The sequence below is a fragment of the Poeciliopsis prolifica genome, unplaced genomic scaffold (assembly GCF_027474105.1).
Source record: "Poeciliopsis prolifica strain line A6 unplaced genomic scaffold, Auburn_PproV2 SCAFFOLD018, whole genome shotgun sequence".
Taxonomy (NCBI): Eukaryota; Metazoa; Chordata; class Actinopteri; order Cyprinodontiformes; family Poeciliidae; genus Poeciliopsis; species Poeciliopsis prolifica.
In genome coordinates this window covers 6663074-6686568 of record NW_026562393.1, presented here as the reverse complement: position 1 = coordinate 6686568, position 23495 = coordinate 6663074, and the positions used below count along the sequence as shown (strand labels likewise).

The window sequence follows — 23495 nt, the reverse complement described above, 5'->3', positions numbered from 1 at the left end:
CCAAATACTTAAAAAAACAATCATTTTATTGCAATAAGTTAATATTTTTTGGTGTTTGTAAAACGAGACATTTCAAAAGCAACCTGATTGTTGAGTCACACTGCTCCATTATGTAGCAATCCCAGCAAAGCTCAGCATGTTTGGCCAACTGGTTTTAATGCTGTATTCACTCTACAATGGCTGCTGGAAAAGAAAATACTAGTATTTTGTTGTTGACTAATTATCCAGAAACCACTCACTGCTTTATTGTTGGTTGTGCAGGAGGCTCTACTTCTGCTTTTCAAAGGTGTACATTGGTATATTTGCACACCTGTGTGCAACCATTTTCACGTGCATGTGTAAATGTTGACTTAGGGGGCGTGGCCAACAGAAGCATATTTGGATTTAAAGTGACTAGAGGCCCTGAAACAGCTCATTGTGAAAGGAGCGCAACCAGACTAAAATTTCATTATCAAAGAATTATATTGTGCATAAATATGTTGAACATGTATTATAAAGCCCACAGACTTACCTTAATCTATTCAAGGAAGCATAATGGGTCATCTTTCATAACTGTTAGAGTCTTGTCTTATAATGACACTTTCTCAGGCAGAAAGGCATTAAAAAAATGCAGCGAGAATTACCCCAGGTATCACTAGGGCATCCCTTTGTAGGACATCTGCCAGAAGCATCTCGGCTATGCAATAAACGTCAGTGAACTGTTTCCACCCAGCACACAGATTGTTTGCTCTCTGAGAGGTGCGACTGGAGCTTTTGGACTAAAACCACCAGATTCAGGAACAGCTTTGTCCCTAAAGCTTTCACCCTGCTAAACTCTGCCCTCTGACACCCCACTCAGCTTCACACACACACACATCAACGCATGTTTCCATCCCTTCACATGAAAACTCACCAAACCTTCTGTATAAATCTGATTTTATTTTATTTATAACTTGCAGGCATTATTTTCAGATTCTGTTTATCTGCAGTGGATACATTTTTAGGCATGTGGGCTGTTTTATCCTCCATGTCTCTACTTCTGCTAATTTTCAAACATTCCCTCCAGGATTTTCTGTCAAGTTCAGCTAGAATATAGTGATTGACAAAATGAAAAAAACAAAACAAAGGTCAACCTTGGGATTGGAACTACTGAACAAGATCATTTTCAAATTTGACAAGAAAATATGACTTTGGTTTGACATTTTTTCATAATACTATAGTTCCAAGTGAGATGATGCTATGATAAGAATAATGAAATAAGCTTCACAGAATTGCCTTCAGTCTTTTTTTCTTTTACCACTTCATCATTGAAACTAGGGCACAGATGTGTAAAGAAGACATTTCTCTGTGCTACTTTTATTTCTTTGAGATAGAAACTAAAAACATGGCATATCCCCTTCAAATATTTACACATTTTGGCATGTTTCAGAATCATCTTCTGGTGCAGCCAGTTTATTTTCACTTTCACTCCACGAGGAGTTCTCCTCACGAGAAAAGCAAAAACAGGTCTTCAAAAGTTTTGTAAATGTGTCAATAATATAAGACTGAAATATTTAGATCCATCACTTTGTACTTGGTGAAAGCAAACTCAAACATCGGAATGATTTTATCTGATTATTACTATTTGGTGGAAGCTACTCCCATTCGTCTTGGCAGTAACATTCAAGCTCCTGCAGGTTTGGGAGTCACTGCACAGCTATTTTCAGATCCCTCTAGAGATGCTCTAGTGGGTTCTGGTCCAAACTCTCACTAGGTCACAAAATTTTCCTGAAGCCACTCATGTTTTCTTGGCACTCTGAAGCAGACTGTTGTGCTCGCTCAATATTTTTTCCACCTATTTACCTTTTCTGGGATAAAGACTACCTTTATCCCATGCAGTCGAGGGATTGTGATAATGAGATAATGATCAGTGCCCAGAGTCTAACAAGTTGCAGCCAACTAGGACATTTTCCATCTTTGTCTTTTTCAGATCAGACAATCTTGCTTCTTGTGGTTTGAGATACATCCAGGTACTTTTTGGCACCTTTTATTAAATAAGCTGCTGAGAGCTTTTAGTGCATTTGGATGGGCTGTTTCACTATGAAGGCTTGGCTGGTGGAGTGCTGCCCTGGCAAGGGCCTTCATGAGCTGCTAACAGCATGATAACATTTAGCAAAAATACAATGGTTTCCCATTGTGGCAGAACATTTAAAGTAATCAAGCATGCAATAATAACATGAATTTATTGTTTTCTGATAACCTTATAAATCTCTTGTTGGTTCAGATTGTTAAAAATCCTGCCTTCCAATTAGGACAAAGTCTAGATTTTGACTGATTCTTCATAACACCATGATTTTTTACTTGTTCATTAATTTTGTTTTAGACTGACTGTTGTGTTTCAGATCACTCTTTTGAACTCAATGTTAAACTTATAGGCTCACATTTCATTCTGTGAAACTTAGTAAATGCTAAAAGCCACTTCCCCCACTCTCTCCACACCAATTACCATGTAAACATGTTGGTTATTTTTAGGCACAGTCATGTTGTTAAAGCATCTCCAGCACCACTAATAGAAACATAACATATTGCAGTAAAGAAATTAAATACCTTTTCAGTTTCAATGCATTTACAAAACTCCATCAAAGCTCAGTCTTGCTTTGTCATTGAGACATGTACTTTTAAATATGATGTTGAACTGAATCTGCTGTTTAAAGATTATAAAATCTTTTTACATCTAAAGGTCTGCACATATTGCAATTCTTTCATCTGTATGATGCACACTGAACATAGCGAGCGCCTTAGTGCAGCGTACTCATCAATCAACCCCGAAAGAAAGCCTTCTGAATTGGGCTCAGTGCAAGGCTGCGACAGAAAAAAAGAGAAAGTATGGGGGGGAAAAAATGCTTCAATGAGATAATGACCTTGAGATACCACAGGAAAAAAAAATCTCTGAAACATTAAAAGGAGTACACTGAAATACTCTGAGAACTGAAATAAAGGGAGAAGCAAAAATGCTTAACACGCCATCACTGAAGGACTTTAACTCTTTCCATTCAGCAGGGCAGAGATTTGGAAAGAGGAGACTAAAGCTGTTCCGTGGAACCAGAAAACGTTACAGTGCAGACAGAAATTTAGAAATTGTCATGGGGACAAATTTCCAGGGCACCAAACACATCAGTCTAAAATATACCAATATGGCATAACATTACGACCACCTGTCTAGTAGTAGCAGGTAAGGGTGCGCTGATCGATATCAATGGGCCACCTGATCGATTGATCCTGATCGTCTTGATTCTGGGAGTTTGGAAATCACAAGACTTTCATGTGAAATTATTTACCTTTGCAATGGTCAGAAAATTAGCCTCTGTCCCCTTTTGCTCTGTCTTGAGAAAGGGCTGACTGACAGATTTGCCTACCAGGTCACATCTGCATTTATTTTTTGGAAGAGGCTCAAGCTTTGTTGTACTTTTGTTTTTTAAATGTGGAAAATAAAAGACTAAAGGAACTGATTTTTAAAATCTAGTTTAGTTAATTTTGTAGTTTGAACTGAAATGCTCTCAACTTTTCATTTATAATTGAGAACACTACTGCATGCACAAATAAAGCAAATTCTCAATTTTTCACAGAAATTGTTCAATGTTTTTCGAATCACTGTAGATGCATCGTGACCTTATAACCCCTGGCAGTGTCAGTTATTTAAAAAAGAGCCATTCTTGAACCATTTTTCTGTTTCTATGAAAGGATGTACATAGCCTTCAACAATGCTTAATTAGGTAGGGTGTGTGAAAGTAACATTCTTAAGATGTTTACAAGGCTCAGGAATGAACCTCTCGTCCATTTACCACTGTTCCTTCCTTAGACCATTTTCGACAGATACTGACCATTACAGACCCAGTTTTGGTTGCCTGATGGTCACAATTTAGCTCTTGCAAAACTCCTGAAATCCTTATGGTGGTCCATTTTTTTCCTGCTTTGCCTTAACTTTGAGGACTAAATGTCCATCTGTTTCCCAATGTATCCTATCCTCTAATTTGTGCCAAGACAAACACTATGTTTTTAAGGGCATTTAACCTCTCAGCAGTCACAGCGTTATGTTCTGATTAGTGTATCCATTATTTTAATGCGTTTTCAATCCCAAGTGTACAAAAAAAATTGTTGTCAGAAACAAAATATTACTACAAAAATATCTGATCTGGAACGATATACGTTAAATTTACCACTCAGTCCACCACCAAATGGCTTTGTGAATCGTGAATAATTTGTGCACTTGGGCACAAAGGAACAATATATGAGATAACTGATCAATTGAGTTGCTTGCTCATGTTTATGCTTCCAGAAATAGAGTTATTTCCTGCGGTTACAAACAAGAGGTTGTCAAGTGTCCTATTCAGAAATCCTCTGCCTCCAGAGCAACAAACAGTCTCTGTTTTGTCAAATCAAATCCGTCCTCTTCACCTGCCAAGAGCAACACAACAACTGACAGCGTAATTTTTCTTTGTCAGCTTCTCGCTGCCGAGAACCTCAACTGGCAACACACAGTTAGGATGAGAGACGAAATAAAACAAAAAGAGAACAAAATCACAAATCCTCCCTCACTAACACGTCTTCATCCCGCTGCTCCTCCTCCACACTTCACTTCTTTCTCTGACTGCAGTTCAGACTCCCGCAGCTCGGTGCTGGCTTCATTCCAGCAATTATCTGCTTGGTTCCACTCTGACGCAACTCAGACTCCGCTCATCGTCTTCTTCGTCATCTGCTTCGGCTTTCTTAGTCAAAAGCGAGGCTCCATCTCTGACATCAACTCCTACTCGTTTCCAGAACAGGCATCAGCTTTATCCTTTCCTTTTTTCTTTTTTTTTTTTACGTCTGTCTAAATCTCATCTCCATCTCCTCTGTGGCTCTTCAGCCAGATTGACATCAACATCAGCTCTTGCTCTGATATGAAAAACTTCTCTTCGGCCCTGATTCCCTGCCAGCTGTCCACTAGCTCCAATTCATTTTTACCTAAAAAGCCAATTTTCTGGTCAAAAAGTGATGCCTGAGTGGTTCTGCGGCTTACGCTGAGCTGTGCCTGAATAGTTGCACTTTCCGGGTGTGAAATATGCCTTCAGAAACAGACCACAGATTATTCACAATTGCAGGCAAGACCATAAAGAGCAACAAGTATAAGTGATTTTTCACTTTTTTTCTTTTTTGTCACATCTCAGCTTGTCTTAATTTCACAATCTACATATGACCTCTGGCACAAACACTGCAGCCACAAAAGTGATGGAACAAAACAGGAAATATTATCCCCTGTAATTACGTAGCAACTCTGTCTTGTGCCCAAAGGTTTACCCACATTAATGTTTATACAAACATTTAGAAGTAAAAGCATACATTTGATAAATTGTAGCCGGGAGAAAGAACATTAGATTAAAAAAGACCAGTGCTAATTGTCTTTTTTAGCACAGTTGGTGCAAAGGCTGGCGGAAGAAATATTGTTAGGCTCAATAAACATGACTGTAGTGAGTTTAGCAGATGTAGTTATACTTGATATTACAGTAAGTCCAGTGTTTCCTGTCTCTGATTGTTCTGCCAGCATCTATCACCTGCTAGCTGGCAGCAGGGTTTAGACGCGTTGTGGATAAAAACTGTCGGCACAGGATTTGGTTTTAGCTTGTGAAGGTGAAACCAAATCTTTCCTCATACAAACAACTCAAATCTTCTGGAGAAAAAAGGTAAGGGCACAAAAATATGTCCTTCAGAAGTTTTGTTAAGCTCTTTTCTCACTGCACTCTAATTTATTTTATTTTTTTATGTGGAAAAGGATCCAGGCTCATCTCATTATTTTTTAAACTATGTACTTTTTTTTATGGCCAACAGCAACACAGTGTGGCATAGTCTGAATTCATACCAGTCAAACAAAATATGACAAAAACCAACTGAGGTAAAGTTAAGCTTCCTGTATTTACTCTGTAGTTTCTAGGAGGCAGTGGACCCAACTGCGTCATCAACCCATTAAGTGTGGTGAAAAATGACGACCTCCAAGAGTGACAAATATAACAAAAGATATACTTTTAAAAAAATAATTATGAGTTTAGACATATCATTTAAACGGCTATTTTTTGTGATTAGTACATTTTCAACATATATTTATGCCAACATGTTCAACTAAAATAATAATAATAATAATAATAAACATATAATGGGTACAAAAATTATGTGAGTACAGGCCATCAAGTATGTTCTCAACCTTTAAGTGTGGTCTGAGGATGTTTTCAACTGAAAGCCTGTCCCCAAGGAGCTATCATAAAACTTAGCACCAGGCTAACTCTCACACATGAAGTATTTGTTTCCTGCATGAAAATTACCTTCATTTTAATGTCATCCACAGCCTGACATCCATTTTTCAATGTAACTGGGAAGTATGTTTTTCTTACATGAGATCAAAAATTTTATTACTTGGCTATATGTTATTGTTTTTTTTAATAGAAACCTAACATGAACTTTTAGATCTTCAGCATTGCTCATTTGTACTAGCAGCACCTATAAATACAACTTTTTCATCCTTTCTGATGTTTTCTTTTTAAAGAAAATTAAGTTTATGTATACCACGCAGCTTTGAGATCATTATGTCTTCACTGTGGATTCTGCTACATACTTACTCTTGCTACCGTCACGAACGTAAGACTTAGTTAATTATAAACTGAACAATCTGGCAGCCTGGCAAAACCACAGGGAGTCTCCACTGATCAGACTCTTATTACACTTCACTGTTGAGACATGCTGATAAAGTTCTAGCTTCAGCTGGAGCATGGCTCAATGAGGCTTTAGAGAATTAATTTCTGTTGGAGATACTGGGCTTAAATTTTATCTATACAGATTTTTGCAGTCGGTATCTCAAATCTCCTCCTCATGGTTAGGCAAAAGTGTGTTGAACATGCATGGTTGTAATTCATTTTTAAAACTTGCATGAAGATAAAGTTCAGGTCAGAATTTAACATCCGCTCATCATGAGCATAAATGTCTGATTAATTAGCTTTTATTTCTCCTGAGGAACAATTTTCCAACATGCTTGTGGATGCACAGGATTGGATTCATTGGGAATTTTCTTTAAGCTACACAAGATCAAAAAGATAAAGAAAGGCTTAGATAAACAGTCATGTGACACAGATAAGACATCCTAAGAAAATTTGGAAATTAAACTTTAGTCTTACTATAACCAAACAAAATCAGATTTGAAAATGAATAAAGGGACCTTTAAGATTTTTGTGCAAATATAGTTAAGAGAACAATTTCTTTTTTCTCAACCAGAGTACATCACTTTGTGGATGGCTTTTGAGAGAAACAAGACCGATTTAGGTCTTTACCTGTAAATTAATAACTCTTTTCCAAAGATTAAAAATAAATGACCCTTTAAAACGTTAAAACTTCTGACACAATGTTGAGAAATTTTACACCTGAAGTACTAATTGAAACATGTTATTCACAGGGAAAATGTGAGTGAGATAATTACACTTATTTTATCCTTCTAATATAATCAAAATCCATATTTTAAAATTAATTGAGAGGAATATGAATATTCTCACTTCGCAACAGGAGGTGATTATCTTTTTGTCATCATATTAAGATTTTTGACTAAATGTTGGGTTATTATTATGTGTGGGAAGACATTAAAATGGTTTTGAAACTTAAAGAGGGTTTAAAAACTTAGACAATTTATTCTTTCTGGCTGTGCAATTAAATTTAGCTCAATAATAACCTCCAAGAAGCCAGCATTTCAATCCAACACAGAAGAAAAAAAAAAAGTTTGCTCCAGTAACCAGTAAACGTGCAGACCTGACCCTTTGGACAGATGTCCCCTGGACAGACAAATCAACTTAGAGCTGTTTGCTATCAGCAACTGCAGATGTCCAGTTAAGATCAAAGGTATTTTTTCTGAGATCAACCCCATCAGCAGCTGTGCAGAGTGGATATTGTGGAAATTTTACGTCTAGACGCTTTTCTGACATGAGAAACTGGACAGTTTGGTCTTAAAACCACTTTAACACAGCTACATTGGAGAAAAAGTTTACTTAAAGTGAATATATTTCTAATTTGGCTATTCAGATGTCAAGTAGTATGTAAGGATGTGTGATTCCATGAAGCACACAAGAAATAAATGTTGAACAAATGAAAATGTGCTGAGTACTTCATGGAAAACCATTTTTGACAATGACATCATATTGTCTGATTTTAAGTTCAGCTCATAAATAAATAATAAATAATTGATAAATAATTTTCATTGAAAACTGTAGATGTTAAATCAATCTCTTTTTTAAGCTCCATGCAAAATGTTTTGAATGTATTATTAGGTTTTCCTTTCCATCTTAACATTTGCTCTTTGATTTCAGATACAGTGATGATGGGCCAACATTTTTTTGGGAAAAATTTGGATTGTGTGACTATGAATGCAAAGTGTCATTACATAATTTCCCGAGTTGTTATGAATACGTTCCTTATCTCATTGTTCTTCGCTGCTTTACTTATAATAGATTCTCAGTCTTTGGGGAATACAGCACCGCTGATAGAAGTGGCTGCCTTCACTAAGCCTGTATGTGAGCCTGTGAGAGCAATCTCAGGAGTCATATGAGCAGTTCATGATCAAACAGACTGAGGCCCCAGAGCCCTGAATGGCCCTCTCAACTCTGCTCTTTACTTATAGGGGACTTTTATGGCTCCCTTGGCCAATTCCTCACTATGGCTGCTTGAAGATGGAGTCAGAGGTTCAAGAGCGTTATTTGTGCATGCGTATGTGTGAAACCTCTACTGCTTGAGTGAGTCGATATGCGGGAGACCTTTGGATGAGTTTTGTAGAATGCGGTCGCTGCAAGAGAACAACTAAACATCGGAGGTTAGTCAAAAGATCCTGAGCGTGCATGTCGAGAAGAAAAGGCTCCGCTTGCCAAAGAAATCTGTCTCCAGAGCACGACAAAAAAAGGAGAGGAAAAAGGAGCTAAAGGTAGACTACAAATAGAAACAAGAAGATATTGATTACAAACTTATTAAGTGGGTGAAGATGAAATGGAACCTGGCCTTCAGTTTTGGCAGAAATACAAAAAGCCTAAACACTCAAGAGAGGCTCTGGGTTTTGAAAGCTCTACTTAGAAAAAAAACATAATGAGTCAAGAGAAAAAAGCCTTGGCACAAAAGACAGACTAAAAAAATGCACAGAACAACTTAAATGTTTTTCCCCCATTCTATCCACTCAGCTCAAGACAAAACAATCATGATCAAGGGGAATATATTCCCCTGCTGTCTAAAAATATAAAAAAGTTGAACATTATTATAAAAAAACACTGAACATTAAGAAATAGAGGTTCCTGTATCCTAATTTTAGATGTAAATACAATAGAGGGTTGTGATGCTGCAGACCTGTGTCTCCTCCAAAGGCTGTGGGGGCACCGTGTTAGAATACATAGCATCATGGCCATTTAAATTAAAATGATGGGAAACATATCCTTCTCTGGTGTAGTGGCGGTTTTCAATATTGGCAGTTGCCCAGGGCAGCATTAAAAGTGGGGAAAATAAAGGCGAGGAGTGGATTTGGAGGGGAAGCTCAGTTGGGGGAGCTTTGTATGGTCAACTGTTTGGGCACCCTGAATGGTTGCTACACAAGATCAAAGGAATCCTCAAACATGCATGAAATGATCAAAGTAACACTACAAATCTTGACTATGAAATATTGTCTCTGCTTTCCGGATATTGAGCTGTTAGCGTATTATTGCAGTCAAGAGACTGTCATACAGCAAGTCTTCAGTCAGAAGCCTCTAAAGATTCATTGCACGACTGACTAGTACCACAATATTTTAAATTAAAAATACGTTTTTGAACTTCCTGTGTTTAATAATTGGCCCGAAAAATATATGTTGTGATTCTGTTAGACTGCCCCAGAACAGCTGTGGCTACAATCAGTAGCGTGCCATCGTCAATGTGTGCATGAATAGAAGTGAGAGCCCTTTGAGAGTTGAAAAGCGCTATATTAGTCCGATGTTATTTCATTTCATAACCCAGGCTTTCTATTCAACAAGTCATGTGAGATTGCAAACTGTTGTGTGACGTCAGTTCATGCCCTTCGAAACACAGAAACATTTTAAGATCTGATGCCGGTATTGAAAATCACAATATCAGTAAATTAAAATTATGTCTCTGCTGAGGTTGAAGGGCAGTTGTTGCCATGGGAACACTAATAACCATGTGGCCATGGCTGAGGAAGAACCGTGATCACAGTTGAAGAGAAATCTATTTTAACTGTCATCGGTCTGTTGTTTTGTCGATCCTCTCACCCCAGGCTGGCCGCTGCAGGCTTCACGGCACCAAGTGACCTCCTTCCTCCTCCTCCTCGTTTGGGTGCTGTTGGGCGAAGCGTCTGGTAATGAACTGTCTTTACTGGGAGTGTTGACAAGTTGACTCAAACGCACGCCTTGTTCGTGGAAGTGAGCTTTTACAATAAAGCAAACATGGTTTCAGGCAATGTCCGCCACAGCTAAAGCCTAACAGTCCCCCCAAGAGTGTTAGGCATAAGACAAATGTGAAGACAGGAAGAAGATAATAACATTATTCTGAAATTATGGAGAAAGGAAGGAGAAACTGCCACACTAATGCATCAGCAGTGTCTATTTGTTTTGGAACGATGATTTATTTAATTTATTAGATCCTCGTGTTGATATGGTGACTCATGAGATTACGCTGGGAGCACAGAGCGGATTAGAAGAGATTTAAACTCGTTTTCATAATCTATAAAAGAATTCAGAACCAGACAGAACAAATTTCACAAGACTTTGCACTCTTCTTCTTCTTGCTATATTTAGCCCTCCTGAATTACATTCACATTTTACTGTGATATCTTTGGCATCTTCCAGACATGAAGTACAATATTTGCTGTTTAAATCCACTGGAGGGATTAAGGGAGCAAAAATCTGACATTTTCTTCATCATAAAAAACAGACACTTTACTTGGAAAACAAATGTGATGCAGAACAGACTGTTTGCTTTTCCCTAACTGTTGTTTGCCGTCATTGCCGTGAAGCTGAGAAAACAACAGGAAATTGTGCAGCTTTCTAATCTGCTCCTGTGGTAGTCAGTAATGCTACAAACAAAGGATTGCGGATTTCAAACTAAAATACTTCTTTTGCAATTAATCTTTAAATCCTTTGAATAATTACAAATCAAAAACAAAATCAGAAAAATTCTTCTTTTGTCAGTTTCTTGATTTGCCAGCTGTTCTTCCAAATATTAAGTAGCAGAAATAATTTAGAAATGTTATTTCTGCCCTACTTAATTTTTGACCTGGTTTGATCCAGCTCACTGCTTTAAAATGGCATAGTCCCATCCTGATGTCTTAAGCCAGACAGTTCACGTTACAGCGATGGACAGATAAAGTAAAGCAGACAGGCTCTAAATGAGCTTTTTAAATGTTATGGAAGGGATGCATCTCACTCGCTCATCACAAATCTTATTAAATACAGCAGAAAACATTTTCCAGCATTGCAGGTGGAGGCTGCAGGCGTCTCAGACATGTTACCAATCTGTAACAGAGCCGCCTGCAGCAGAGACATGCAGCTGCGGCTCCTCAGCACTAACAGTGTCCTAGGGACTTCCAACTAAAGTATGTCCTCTAAATTGGCTCACTGATCAGCAAATAACCACAGCAAAAAAATAATCATTTACAGGTCCTCATATTGGAACAATGGGGGTTCCTTAAACCCCATTGTTTAAGGGATTTAAGGAACCCCTTAAAACTTCCTGCTGTACTTACAAGACCATTTTAATTCCACCATCATTTCATGACCTGTTGGTACTGGTTCATATTAGGTGCTGGACATGTAAACCTAAACTTTATTGCTTGTTAATCAAATTCACTTTAATTAACATATATTGCTGAAACACAATCAAAATGTGCTTTAAGGATGTTGACATGTTTTATTCTTCTAGATTTTTCTCCCAATAAAATCTAGCATGAATGCAATCTGTGTGAATGACTGAAACTATTAAATTACTAAACTGGCCTAACAGTTTGAAACGTTATGGTTATCTTCATTTAGTTTCTTATATTGTGCCAGTTTATAACAAAAATCCAACCAAGCCAGTTAGAGAATCCTATTCCAAACAAGGTGATTCAGTTCATCTGGATCTGTGCATCGTTACTGCTTTCATTTCCATAAGCACGTCACACTTATACCCTCTCTCTGTAAAGCTGACTCTTGGTCTTCTGCTGGTTTGCCTTCAGAGAGTTGAACAAGTGTTTTTGTATGGCAGATGTTTCCTCTGCAGCATCTTCCATCCCTGCTGGGGATTTCAGCCACAATCCAACATTGGCAGGTTACATAAAAAAGCAGGTTTTCTGACCGTCCTCTTTCAGAAGCAGCAGAATGAGCGGGGCCGCTGTTACAAGCCAGACTGGTGCTGTTCACTTTATTTGGTTCTGAATCGATGCACACATGCAAGCATGAAGAGAATCTTATTTGGCAGCATGACACATTGTTGGAGGCAGAAATTTAGCACCCCCTGCTGTCTGGAAAAAAGCTTTATGCTTAAATCTTGCTCCGGATGTTTGCTGCTGTTAAAACAAAGGCCGCATCAAAGTGGGGGGTTAGAACATTTCTGACCTCTGTTTCCATTCACCAATAGGTTTATTGCTCAGTTTAAAGATAGAAAAATGTACGAGACTTTAAAATCCACTTTTTGAAGTCTGGCCTCCAACTCCTTGATATAATCCAGAGCTTCATCAAGTGCACCTGTAAAACCACAAAATAAAATAGCAAAACATACCGTTAGCAATAAGTTTTAATTATATGTTTGAAACATTACTTCTGTGAAGATCAATACATATTGTGAGTCGGAGCATGTATGTATACAGCCATTGACTTAATCTCTTCACAATATACATAACCACATAATCTCATTATTATGTGATAATAATAATAATAATAATAATAATAATAATAATAATAATATTGTAGCAACAGTTATATTGTACTGAAATTCTCTTACATGTGCAAAATACTATCTTTTACCTGCGGGTGGATGTGCCGTGTAGTCATGGTCCGCAGTAGCATCTTCAGCCTGGCTAGCTTTCTGAGAGAGAACAAACTGCCGTTTCTTAGCCCTCTCGAAAGCAGACTCTCTCATTGCCGGTGCAGTGAAGTTATTCCAGGCAAACAGGGAAGGAACAGCTCCACTTCTCCGCGGCTGGTGGTGGATCCGCTAACAAAATCCTCCGGTGTGAAGTGGCGGCTACATACGAAAGTGTTCCCCGTCTTTATGCAAAAGTCCGGACCTTCATCTCTTCGGATCGCCCGTTGGTCCGGGTCCGTCGGGAACGCATGATATGACAGATAAGGCTGTTTTCTTGCCCCACATGAACAACCAGGGACTGAACAAAAACAACTACGCCGAGACTGAGGCATTTTCCTAGCCTTTAAATGCTAACGCTATAGCCACCGGAAGTTGTCCAACCCCACATCCGCCCCGGCCCCGCACATGCGCACATCCACCCCGGCCCCGCGCATGCGCACTTCCGACCCGGCCCCGCGCATGCGCACAACCCCTCCGGCCCCGCGCATCGCAATCCACCCCGGCCCGCGCATGCGCACATCCATCCCGGCCCCGCGCATGCGCACAACCGACCCGGCCCCGCGCATGCGCACAACCGACCCAGCCCCGCGCATGCGCACATCCGACCCGGCCCCGCGCATGCGCACAACCCCTCCGGCCCCGCGCATGCGCACAATCCCGCCGGACCTTCATCTCTTCGGATCGCCTGGATCCACTACCTCCGTTGGTCTGGGTCCGTCGGGAACGCATGATATGACAGATAAGGCTGTTTTCTTGCCCCACATGAACAACCAGGGACTCAACAAAAACAACTGCGCCGAGACTGAGTCATTTTCCTAGCCTTTTAATGCTAACGCTATAGCCACCGAAAGTTGTCCAACCCCACATCCGTTTTCAAACCCGTAAACGTTGAAACGACGAAAGACATCCGGAATAAAGACTCACTATTCAAAATAAAAGCCAAGCGCCTCACAGGAATAACTTGCCAAGACGAAGTAAACGTTAAACCTTTAATTCATGAGGACAATATATAGTTTATATTGGTATGTAAATGTTATCTTAATATTAATCCAGATATTTGCAAAAATGTTGAGATCTGCATTTTACAGTGAAAGGTAGTAAACGGAAGTAGAAAAAGTTGCGTGCTCTCTGTGACTTGACCGTTTGTTCCCAGGGTGACAGCCCGTGATACCGGTAGTTGAACAGCAGTAATAGGTAAACATGCCGGTTCTTATAAAGGGAGGACCGTCGTTGTAATCTGTAGATGACTTACTAAACCCGTACCAGTCCGTCCAGCTGCTGTCGTAAACGGACCATTAGCTTACCGTGTCATTATGTGGGTCTTCGGTTACGGCTCCCTGATTTGGAAAGTGGACTTCCCATACGAGGAGAAGAGAGTCGGTTACATAAAGGGCTTCAGCCGCCGGTTCTGGCAGGGAAGCACCGATCACCGTGGAGTACCGGGAAAGGTGGGCGCTCTCTGACACTCTAACGATGTTTCACGTGAAAACAAAAAGCAGCTAAAGTTTGAGGGAGCTCACATTGAGCTAAAGCTAGCTCCTCTAAAGGGCCAATCTACCTTTTCTAAGCAATGTGTACCACGTGTCATCAGATCATTAAGCTTTCCATCCTTAATACGATTGTAAATTTGACAATTTATATTTATTGATGGAACAGAGAAATAGCCGCTCATGTCAAAGGTTTGTCACGTCTACATTTTGCATAAGCAGCTTATTTATCTTTACCTGACGCTGACTAATGCCAGATCATGATGACTTGCTTCTTTTATCACACTCTTATGGTTATTGTTCTTACCTGAACAACCAGCTGCCTTATGAAGACTGCACTCATTTTGAGTCATTCAAACACCGTGCAAACGAAGATCAATGTTTTGTCGAACTGAAACCTAAAGAGTATGTCTAAGTGAAAATAGTTATGAAAGTAAGGAGAAACAAGGAATAATACATTATGTAATTAATTGCACATGAGCACTATGATACAACCTTCTTGATAAGAAAACAAACATATTTGAAATCTAGATTTCAAATTCTTTGAATGGAGTTGGTTGAATTTCACTGTAAAGGTAAATTCTCAAAACTTAACCTAAAAAATAAATCTGTTATTTATGTTTTATTTGTTTCCATTCTTCTTGCTTGACAGTTAAGTTATTGCACGTAGAAACACATTGTAATCAAAAGTCAACTTAGAAAAAGTGTCGAATACAGTCATTATGTATACTTAAAGTAATATGTTAGGTTTGTTTAGGGGTAACAAATTTTTTTAGTGGGGTTCTGTTAGAATATAATTAGCTAATAATCATGCCTGCAGTCCACTTTGAGTAGAAATGAGTAGATTACAGAATGAATATATATTGATATTGCTTTATTCTCTAATTAATAAATGGATGTATGACAACGCAATTCATCTGATTTTCTCGTGTTCTCTATCCAGCCTGGTCGTGTTGTTACTCTGGTAGAGGATCCTGAGGTGAGTGATGACCAGTTCTACATGTTTGAAATAATGTCTCACATTATCAGGTTATCATTGGAATGATTTTTTCAATCGTAAGAAAATGTGAATTCAATTTTTTGTACATCCCTATTAACAGTAAAAATAGATGAACTAGATCAAGGAGAAAAGTTTTTATTTATTATTCAATTTGTGAAATGAGCATCAAGTCAAGATGCCTTGACTTTTCCACAGAGATGTTATGAAGCAGCTGTTTTTCTACCAGCATAAGTCAAACACACCTGTGTCTCTTCTGTCTCACTTTTTCTTCAGGGGTGCGTTTGGGGCATGGCCTACAAGCTGCCGACGGGACAGGAGCAGGAAGTCAAACGCTACCTCGACTATCGCGAAAAAGGCGGCTATCAGGTCATCACGGTGACCTTCTACCCCCGTCCCGAGTCCAACCACTCACCGAGCCCGACGTTGCTCTACATCGGCAACCACGACAACCCCAACTACCTCGGACCCGCGCCTTTGGAGGACATAGCCAACCAGATCCTGAACTCCACCGGTCCGAGTGGGAAAAACACGGAGTACCTGTTCCAGTTAGCTGAGGCAGTCAGGACTATCATGCCCGAGGACCCAGACAGACATCTGTTTTCCCTTGAAGCAATAGTGCGGGAAAGGCTACAAAAGCAGCAACAAACACCAGCCATAGAATGCCAAGATTAAATAAAATGTGTTGTGAGAAGACCACTTTTGTCAAATGTAGATGGGGCTGAGATGTAGGAAATGAATCAGGTTTTGTTTTTGAAACAAATGTTGATCTCAAAAGGATTGTACTATGGTGTAATTGAAATGTTTAATTTATCACTGAAAACATTTCACAATAATGGATTTTGCTGTATGTTTACAAGACATTACGAACTCATGACTCACAATATATGTTCTTAATAAAAGTAAAGAAAGTAAGAATTTGCTTTTCTTTATTATGTCTTTAATGTTAAGTGTCACTGATTGTTGTTACTTGATCACTTTCTCTGTAAGATGTTGTAGAATAGTAAGTTAAACTCTTCAAAGTGAAACATTTCCATCTTAAGTGATTTTGTATTTGGTGTAAAATCAAATCCCTCCTGTTGGATTTGTGTGTTACAGTAAGCTCTAATCAGCACGCCTGCATATCCTGATGGGTGAACACTTAATATTTGCAAAGTAAACTTCAGCATGTGAAGGCTGCTATGTTAACATGCTAATGTTAGTGCTGAGCTCAAAGCACCGCTGTGACAAATTGCTGCTTTCAGAGCAGGAGGGTGAGGGTGGTCTTTCACTCTCAAACACACTTCAGTCAGCCTTGTTTTTATGCATTCAATCAACTACAAATATGCTTCCGTTCTAATAATGGTGCATTTTATTTGGCATTTTATCCATGAATCCATTCGTCTTGTCATTGTCTCCATATTCATTTTTCTACACTTCAATTCATTGTAGAGCTGATTTGCTGTATAACAAATGTGCTGGATCAAAGGGGAATGGAAAAACTTTTGCTTAATTTCTAAAAATGTCTGTTAGACATAATAACCAAAATTGATACAACTCGAAAGCCACATGCAGTCATCAGAAGTTTCCACACACTAATCTTCTGCTGCAATGTCAAATTTTGGGTCGCTTAATAATTAATGGGAACTTTTCTTTTACCAGGGAAGGATAATAATGTAGAACCCGACTGCAGAGACTTGAAATACGATGTGGGTCCACAAATTGTAATTTATTGTGGATTCTAATAACAGCTGTTCAATGTAATTGTAATGTAAATATTAGCAAAATGGTAAATGTCATCAAAATGATAAACGCTCAAAAATACACATGGACCCCACCACTAATATCTGGTGTAATGGATCATAACAAGCCACAGCCAAACCACATAAAAAACTGTTGTCTGAATCTGTGACCACTCTTGTTATGATTTCTGGTAGAGCTCATTTAAAGAGCCTTTCATACCTTTTTAGTGGAAGTCTTGTCATTCCAAAAGCTTAACATTGATTTGTTTTGTCCCAGTTGTTTCCAAATTTCAATTTTCCAGTTGTTTCTTTGATTTGAGCCTCCAGCTGTTTGATTTTACCCGTTATGAAATCCAGCTGTAAAACTGACTCATATTATTCAAATATTAGCAGGAATATATATTTATATAAATAAGTGGATGTATGAGAGTTTGATCCTGTCTAGGTTTGAGAAGATCCAACTATGTTTGCACAATTTTATCTAGAAGGAAAAAAAACTGCTCAAATTGCTAAAAGCTCCAAATATATAAATCTATACCCAAGATTATTCTATACAAACTTCTGTTAAGATCTGAATTTCAGTGCATTTATCATGTATTCAAACTCACTCTTCTCACTATCTTCATCTACCAGAGCGCCAGCATCAGCCATCAGCCTCTTCTCCTCCTGCCAACCGTATCTCAAAGACACATCAAACCCGGCAGCGATACGTCAGAAAGAAATCAATACTCAGAACAAGCGACTGACAGCTCTATATGCGATCCTCTTTAGACACACACGCAGACAGCTGAAACCAGTTATCGGTGTTTATTGGATGCAGCGATGTCTGTACAAAGTTACATTATTCTTTTGGCACAAAACTAAAAGCTACCCATGCAGGAAGACGAAAAGCATCTTTGAGCACCTTGCAGAATATGATGTACAGCTACTGAACTTGGTATCTCAGTACCTGATTTTATAATACAACAGTGTTTTTTTTTACAATATACTATATCTATATATCTATATCTATATATATCTATATATATATAGATATAGATATATTTATATATATATATATATATAGATATAGATATATAGATATAGATATATAAATATATATATTTCTAATAACGTGGTATCAGTATAATATAAAATCTTATATGTGATATCATGTGAACAGATCAGGACACCTGTTTGTTTTTCCAACATCTATGGACACAATATTAATTAACTTAAAAACATACTGAAAATGTCTAGAAAAACAATTACTAAAAAAAAAAATCCTCTTTAAAATGTTTTGAAAAAAACTAAATTCTAGAAAGGAATAAATTAGGACACCTTCATTCAAAAAAAATAGTCTCATTAGAATCAAATTTTTTTTAGACATAGCATTTATAATATTGAGGTTTTTTTCTATCACGTGCAATTGTGCACAATTTTTTATGTACATTATTTTTTATGTATTTTCTTTAAATTCCTTTAAATTTAAAGGAGATGCTCCTTGTTGAAACATCGAGTTAATGTTTCTGATCAAGAAAAAATAACACAAAGGCCAGTTTTTCAGAGAGGCAAAAGCCCTGGACTTGAGAGTCTAAAACTGAGTTATTTTGAACATGTTTGGCAAACTAACAAAGAAGCATAGAAGTGGTAGTGTCATGGCCTAGGGGTGCGTTGCTGCAGCAAGACCGTCCCATTTTCACCATTACAGAATCCATAATGAAAGCTATCATCTGTGAGAAGGGGCTTGAAGAAAACTTGAGCCAAAAACATCATAGTCAAAGCAAAGATTTGGATCTCGATGGGATGCTTTGGAGTCACCTGAACATGGAGGACCTCAGAGCTGATAACGAGGAGTTTAGACGTCTACAGCATATTGATGTTATTGAGTTATTTCATTCAAAGAAGGCAACACCAGCTGCCAGGGTTTGGGTGTACTAACTTTTTCCTTATTTAAACGGCACTTTTTATCTTTTTGAGAAGGTTCATTTTTATTTCTTAGTTAAATCCAGTTAAATCAATTTATTTTCCTGAAATAAAAACAAAAGTAGACATCAATATGTTAACTTTTCTTAATAATTAACTGAATATTTCACAGGATGACCCCGTTTTGTCACATGACTGTATTTAAATAGAGAATTTTACCCTGCAGATTTTATTCAGAGACCTCCTTCCAGGTGACTGTGGTGCGAAGAAGAAGAAGATTTGGAGCTGCAGGAGGCTGAAAACACACCTTCATCATCGCCGTGGCCGCCTCGGCGTGCAAAGCAAACCCCGCTGAGCAGCATGCTAACGTAAAACCTCTCTGCGCCCCGCTGCTTTCCGTCTAAAGGCCAGCAGCAGCATGTGAGGGTCCAGACAGAGATCTCCTCCCCGGAATGATGACTCTTTATCGTCGCAGACAGAAGCCCCCAGCAGTTCTTGAAGGTGGGATTGTTTTTCTGTGGAAGGTCGGCGGACGTCTAGGCGTAGTAACAGGGCGACACCAGCAGGTTGGTGAGCACCAGAAGCTGGTCGTCGGTGAAGCACTGCCGATGCTCCTGCCAGTTGTCGTGGTGAGTGCGCCTGAACTCTGACAGAGTCTTCTTCACCGTCATCTATAAAGCAAAAGGATAAAAACATTATAAATTCATGCAACCTGCTGGCAGCTCAGAGGGCAACATAACCTGAGACTCGTGTTGAAATATGACGGTTCTGCATCCATATTTGACAATCCCACATCCTTGGATTTGATATTTAACTGGACTTGGACTGGACCTGCCTGTTGACATTTGTCGTGAATTCAACATTATCGTGTAAAAATGGCTTAAAAATCTCATGGAAAATCTTGGAACATGGAAAACGTGAAAAAAACAACAACCCTCTAGTAAAAATGAAATTAAAATAACCTGCTGGTAGTTTTTCACAAACAAATTTTTCACAAATAATTAGACATAACATAAATGAAGGCAGAAGGGAATGATTTACAAATAATTTAAATGTATTGCTGAAAAGACAAAAGGATATAAACTATGGATGGATTTGTTTTGGGTTGATTTACATCAACATTTAAAATTTATTTCTTGTTTAATCTCAAAGTACAGAACAGGTGTTCTAATGTTTTTGTTTAACGTTTTCCCCAAGAAACTGAATGGTAGACTGTTCTTCCCTTTCAGTGATTTTTTAAAAATTTTTTATTTTATCTTGAATAAGAAGTGAACCAGATTTGTGGCACAAAATCCCACAGATGACCCTAAAAGTTTCCTCACTAAGCCACTAATCCTGCTTTTTATTGCAGGTTCTTTGGTCTGCAGCTGAGCAAATTTAGCACCTTTTACTGCAGACCTGCTGCTCCTGCGGTGGATGCAGGATGTAGCTTGATATTGCTGTCCTGAAATAAACAAAGACCTTTACTGAAAAATGTCAGCGCATGTTGCTTCCGAGCCTGCATAAATCACCCACTATTAGTGATGTTTGTACAAAGCTGTAAGCTGGAGAATTTTTGTAATTTCCACTTGTTTCAACCTAAATGCACTCACAGCCCGTGACATTTTAAATTTTGTCACAATGTAAAGCCAGACTTTATCATGTTTTCTTGAAAATACATTTAGTGCTTAACTGTGAAGTGGAAGAATGAGGATTTATGATTTTATTTTTCAAATAAAAATGAGAAAACTGTGGCCTGTCCTCATGGAGTTCAATAGAAATGTGCGACGTGATTTTCAGGTTTGTGTCTTATTTTTTGTTCTACTTCTCATTGCTTCTTGCAGATCTGCACAACCTGCAGCTTTGCCACAATGGTTCTTCATAACTTTGGCTAAAATTGATAAAGAACCAACTAATATTTTTTTCAATATAGGCAAAACAACAAATGCAGATTTCAGCTGTTTTTCAGGTCCTCCTTTTGGAGAACTTTTATGTTTTCCTTTTTAATAAGACTTAAAAATGAAAATGACAATGGTGGTTCTTTAAAAATGACACATTTCCAACTGTAGATATGTGCAAAAATTATAAATAAAGGTGATGCAACATTTAAATGAGGAGACAAACAGCTGTCTGTGTGGCTTTAACACAGACGCACAACAAAATGTGAAAAAGTGCTTTCCAGTCGACTTTGTTGTAAAATTCCCTAATAAAGTGCAATATTGATGGGAGCTGCTTTACAAGCACATTTCTGCACCTTGTAAACGGCTCTAATTATTTTAAAAAATAAAACCCACACTTAGGCCTAATTCTGGAGTTAAGCAAACATAAAACGACCATCAAATCAGCGTAAAATTTCTCTTCAGAGTGCAAAAACGAAGGTGAGCTGAAGGGATTTAAAATATGCGGAGCTGAATCCAGCAGCAGTGATCGTCCTGCTTGTTTACACTGATAAAAACCTAATGAGGCAACAATCATTTATTTATGCTAAAATGCCAGATATGACTTTTAAAAAATGCAGGGCAGCAATTATTTAGAGTACAACAAGTTCTGAGTAAAAAGTCATCTGATTCAACAAGAGCTCAAAACATGGCATTAAACCGTGGATCAGTGAAACTTCTCATCATTTAAACATGGAGCATGTTTGTTTTACAATATTGCCCTCAGAGCTCTGAAGAAAAGGAGGAACCCAAACTCAAAGATTTATTTATTACTGCGATTTTTAAAATCAGAAAATCTAACATGTGTTCCACTTTTATCTGTTCATTTTGAGGTTTCTGTTAGAGGACAAACAACCTTAAAAACCTGCAGCTGAAGTAAAGTACTAGACCAGGAAGCAAATTAAGTCCAACAGCAGTTTCTGTGACAAAACATCAACTGTCGATTTTGAGAAAAAACAAACAAACTGGTGGGTAACGTTACATGACCCGTAACGTGTGACGTTTTTACCCTTTCAGGCTGTGGTTTCCAATTCTACAGTGAAAGAAAGAATGACTGTTTTCAGGCACTGAGAGCTCAGAGTCTCTGCTAAGCTGTAGAGAAATCTGCATAGTTTATGTCAATCTATGATAATCGTGTTGGTGTATATACTGTTTTTCTGTGATTATAAATTTGATATTTAGAACAATTATGAGTATTTATGCAATGACACAATGGTTACAGTAATAGTTGAAGAAAATATTTAGCTTCAAACTAAATATTTAGCTTGTTGACCAACAACGGTGTATTGCCGTCATGGAGTAAAATAAATCTTTAAACACTTTCACATTATGATGTAACAATAAATTGTACAAACATAATATAGTGCATAAATTTGGCATTAAGTTGTATTTCATTGAATTTAATGTCGTTACATTTTCAAATTTATGTATGAAATCTGGAAACAGGACATGAGATTTTAAAAGGTTAACTTTTTCTCATTTGTTTTATGATTATTTGGAAGTCTCATATAATGTTACATTTGATTCAAAACTCCAATGAAACAGATTTGAATTCCAGGTCATATTTTGGGAGGAAAAAAAGAAGAAAGAGAAAAAGGACACATCTACACCTTTGGCTCCCTTTTCAAATAAGTGTCATTTTCTATGGACTTTACTCCAACTATCCTGTGTAATAGAATGGTTAGTTGTTTTACATATGAATATATACTCCCTGATGTTTATTGCCTATTCCTCGTCATCTCCCCCACTTTGCAACAAAAGAAGCACTAAATTATCCTCACCAGCACTGTCTGCTCTGCGGATTACATTGTACGTCTGCTTCATGCTTGAAGAAAGGCCAAAGACATAATTTTCTCCTCAATTGGAGAATGAAATTGTATTCTTTCAGCTCGCACTGGTTCGAGCGCGTCTTTCGGCTCCAGGCGCGCGCGCGTGTGCCTGCATACCTCTATAGGCTGCGGGTCGTTGAGATGGTCGCTCAGCTCCATCAGGATCTGCGGCATCCACTGTGGGACGTCGTAGGGACTCGACAGGATGCATGCGCTCAGGCCGAGCACTCCGGCGTGGCGCCGCACCAAGTCTGCACACACACGCGCACGCACACAGTTAAAACAGGCTTTAGAATTTCAAGGCTCACAATTCCCCTGTGATAAGAAAGGGTAACAGGGCAAGTATTACTGTGATTGCTTCGCTGTGTAATTGTGTGTGTGTTTTATGTGTGTACCCATGGAGGCCAGCTCTCCTCTGGCCTGGGGGAGGGAAGTCTGACTCAGCGTCTGGAGCTGTGTCTGCAGACAGGAGTCCAGAGGGAAGCACTGGCACTGCAGTAAACCACTGAGGGTGGTGCAGGCCATGTCCCTCACCTTCAGGGAAGACAGAGAAAAATGGGAAGAGGAGCAACAAGGAATACCAG

General features: G+C 38.5%; 2 protein-coding genes across 2 annotated transcripts in view; one reads left to right on the top strand and one right to left on the bottom strand.

Annotated features, from left to right (window-relative positions):
* The first annotated feature begins 14176 nt into the window (after positions 1-14176).
* chac2 (ChaC, cation transport regulator homolog 2 (E. coli)) lies at positions 14177-16446 on the top strand. Its single transcript, XM_055042939.1, has 3 exons — positions 14177-14504; positions 15487-15522; positions 15817-16446. The coding sequence occupies exons 1-3, from the start codon at positions 14370-14372 to the stop codon at positions 16213-16215; spliced, it is 570 nt and encodes a 189-aa protein (XP_054898914.1). The 5' UTR covers positions 14177-14369; the 3' UTR covers positions 16216-16446.
* A 1607-nt stretch (positions 16447-18053) lies between these two features.
* LOC129368087 (proteasome activator complex subunit 4B-like) overlaps positions 18054-23495 on the bottom strand; it is a 109889-nt gene continuing 104447 nt past the window's right edge. The window contains exons 45-47 of the mRNA XM_055042923.1: positions 23307-23445; positions 23029-23162; positions 18054-19837 (exon numbers count right to left, since the gene is read on the bottom strand). Coding sequence (XP_054898898.1) covers positions 19703-19837; positions 23029-23162; positions 23307-23445 — 408 coding nt within the window. The 3' untranslated portion in view covers positions 18054-19702. The remainder of the gene's footprint in view (positions 19838-23028; positions 23163-23306; positions 23446-23495) is intronic.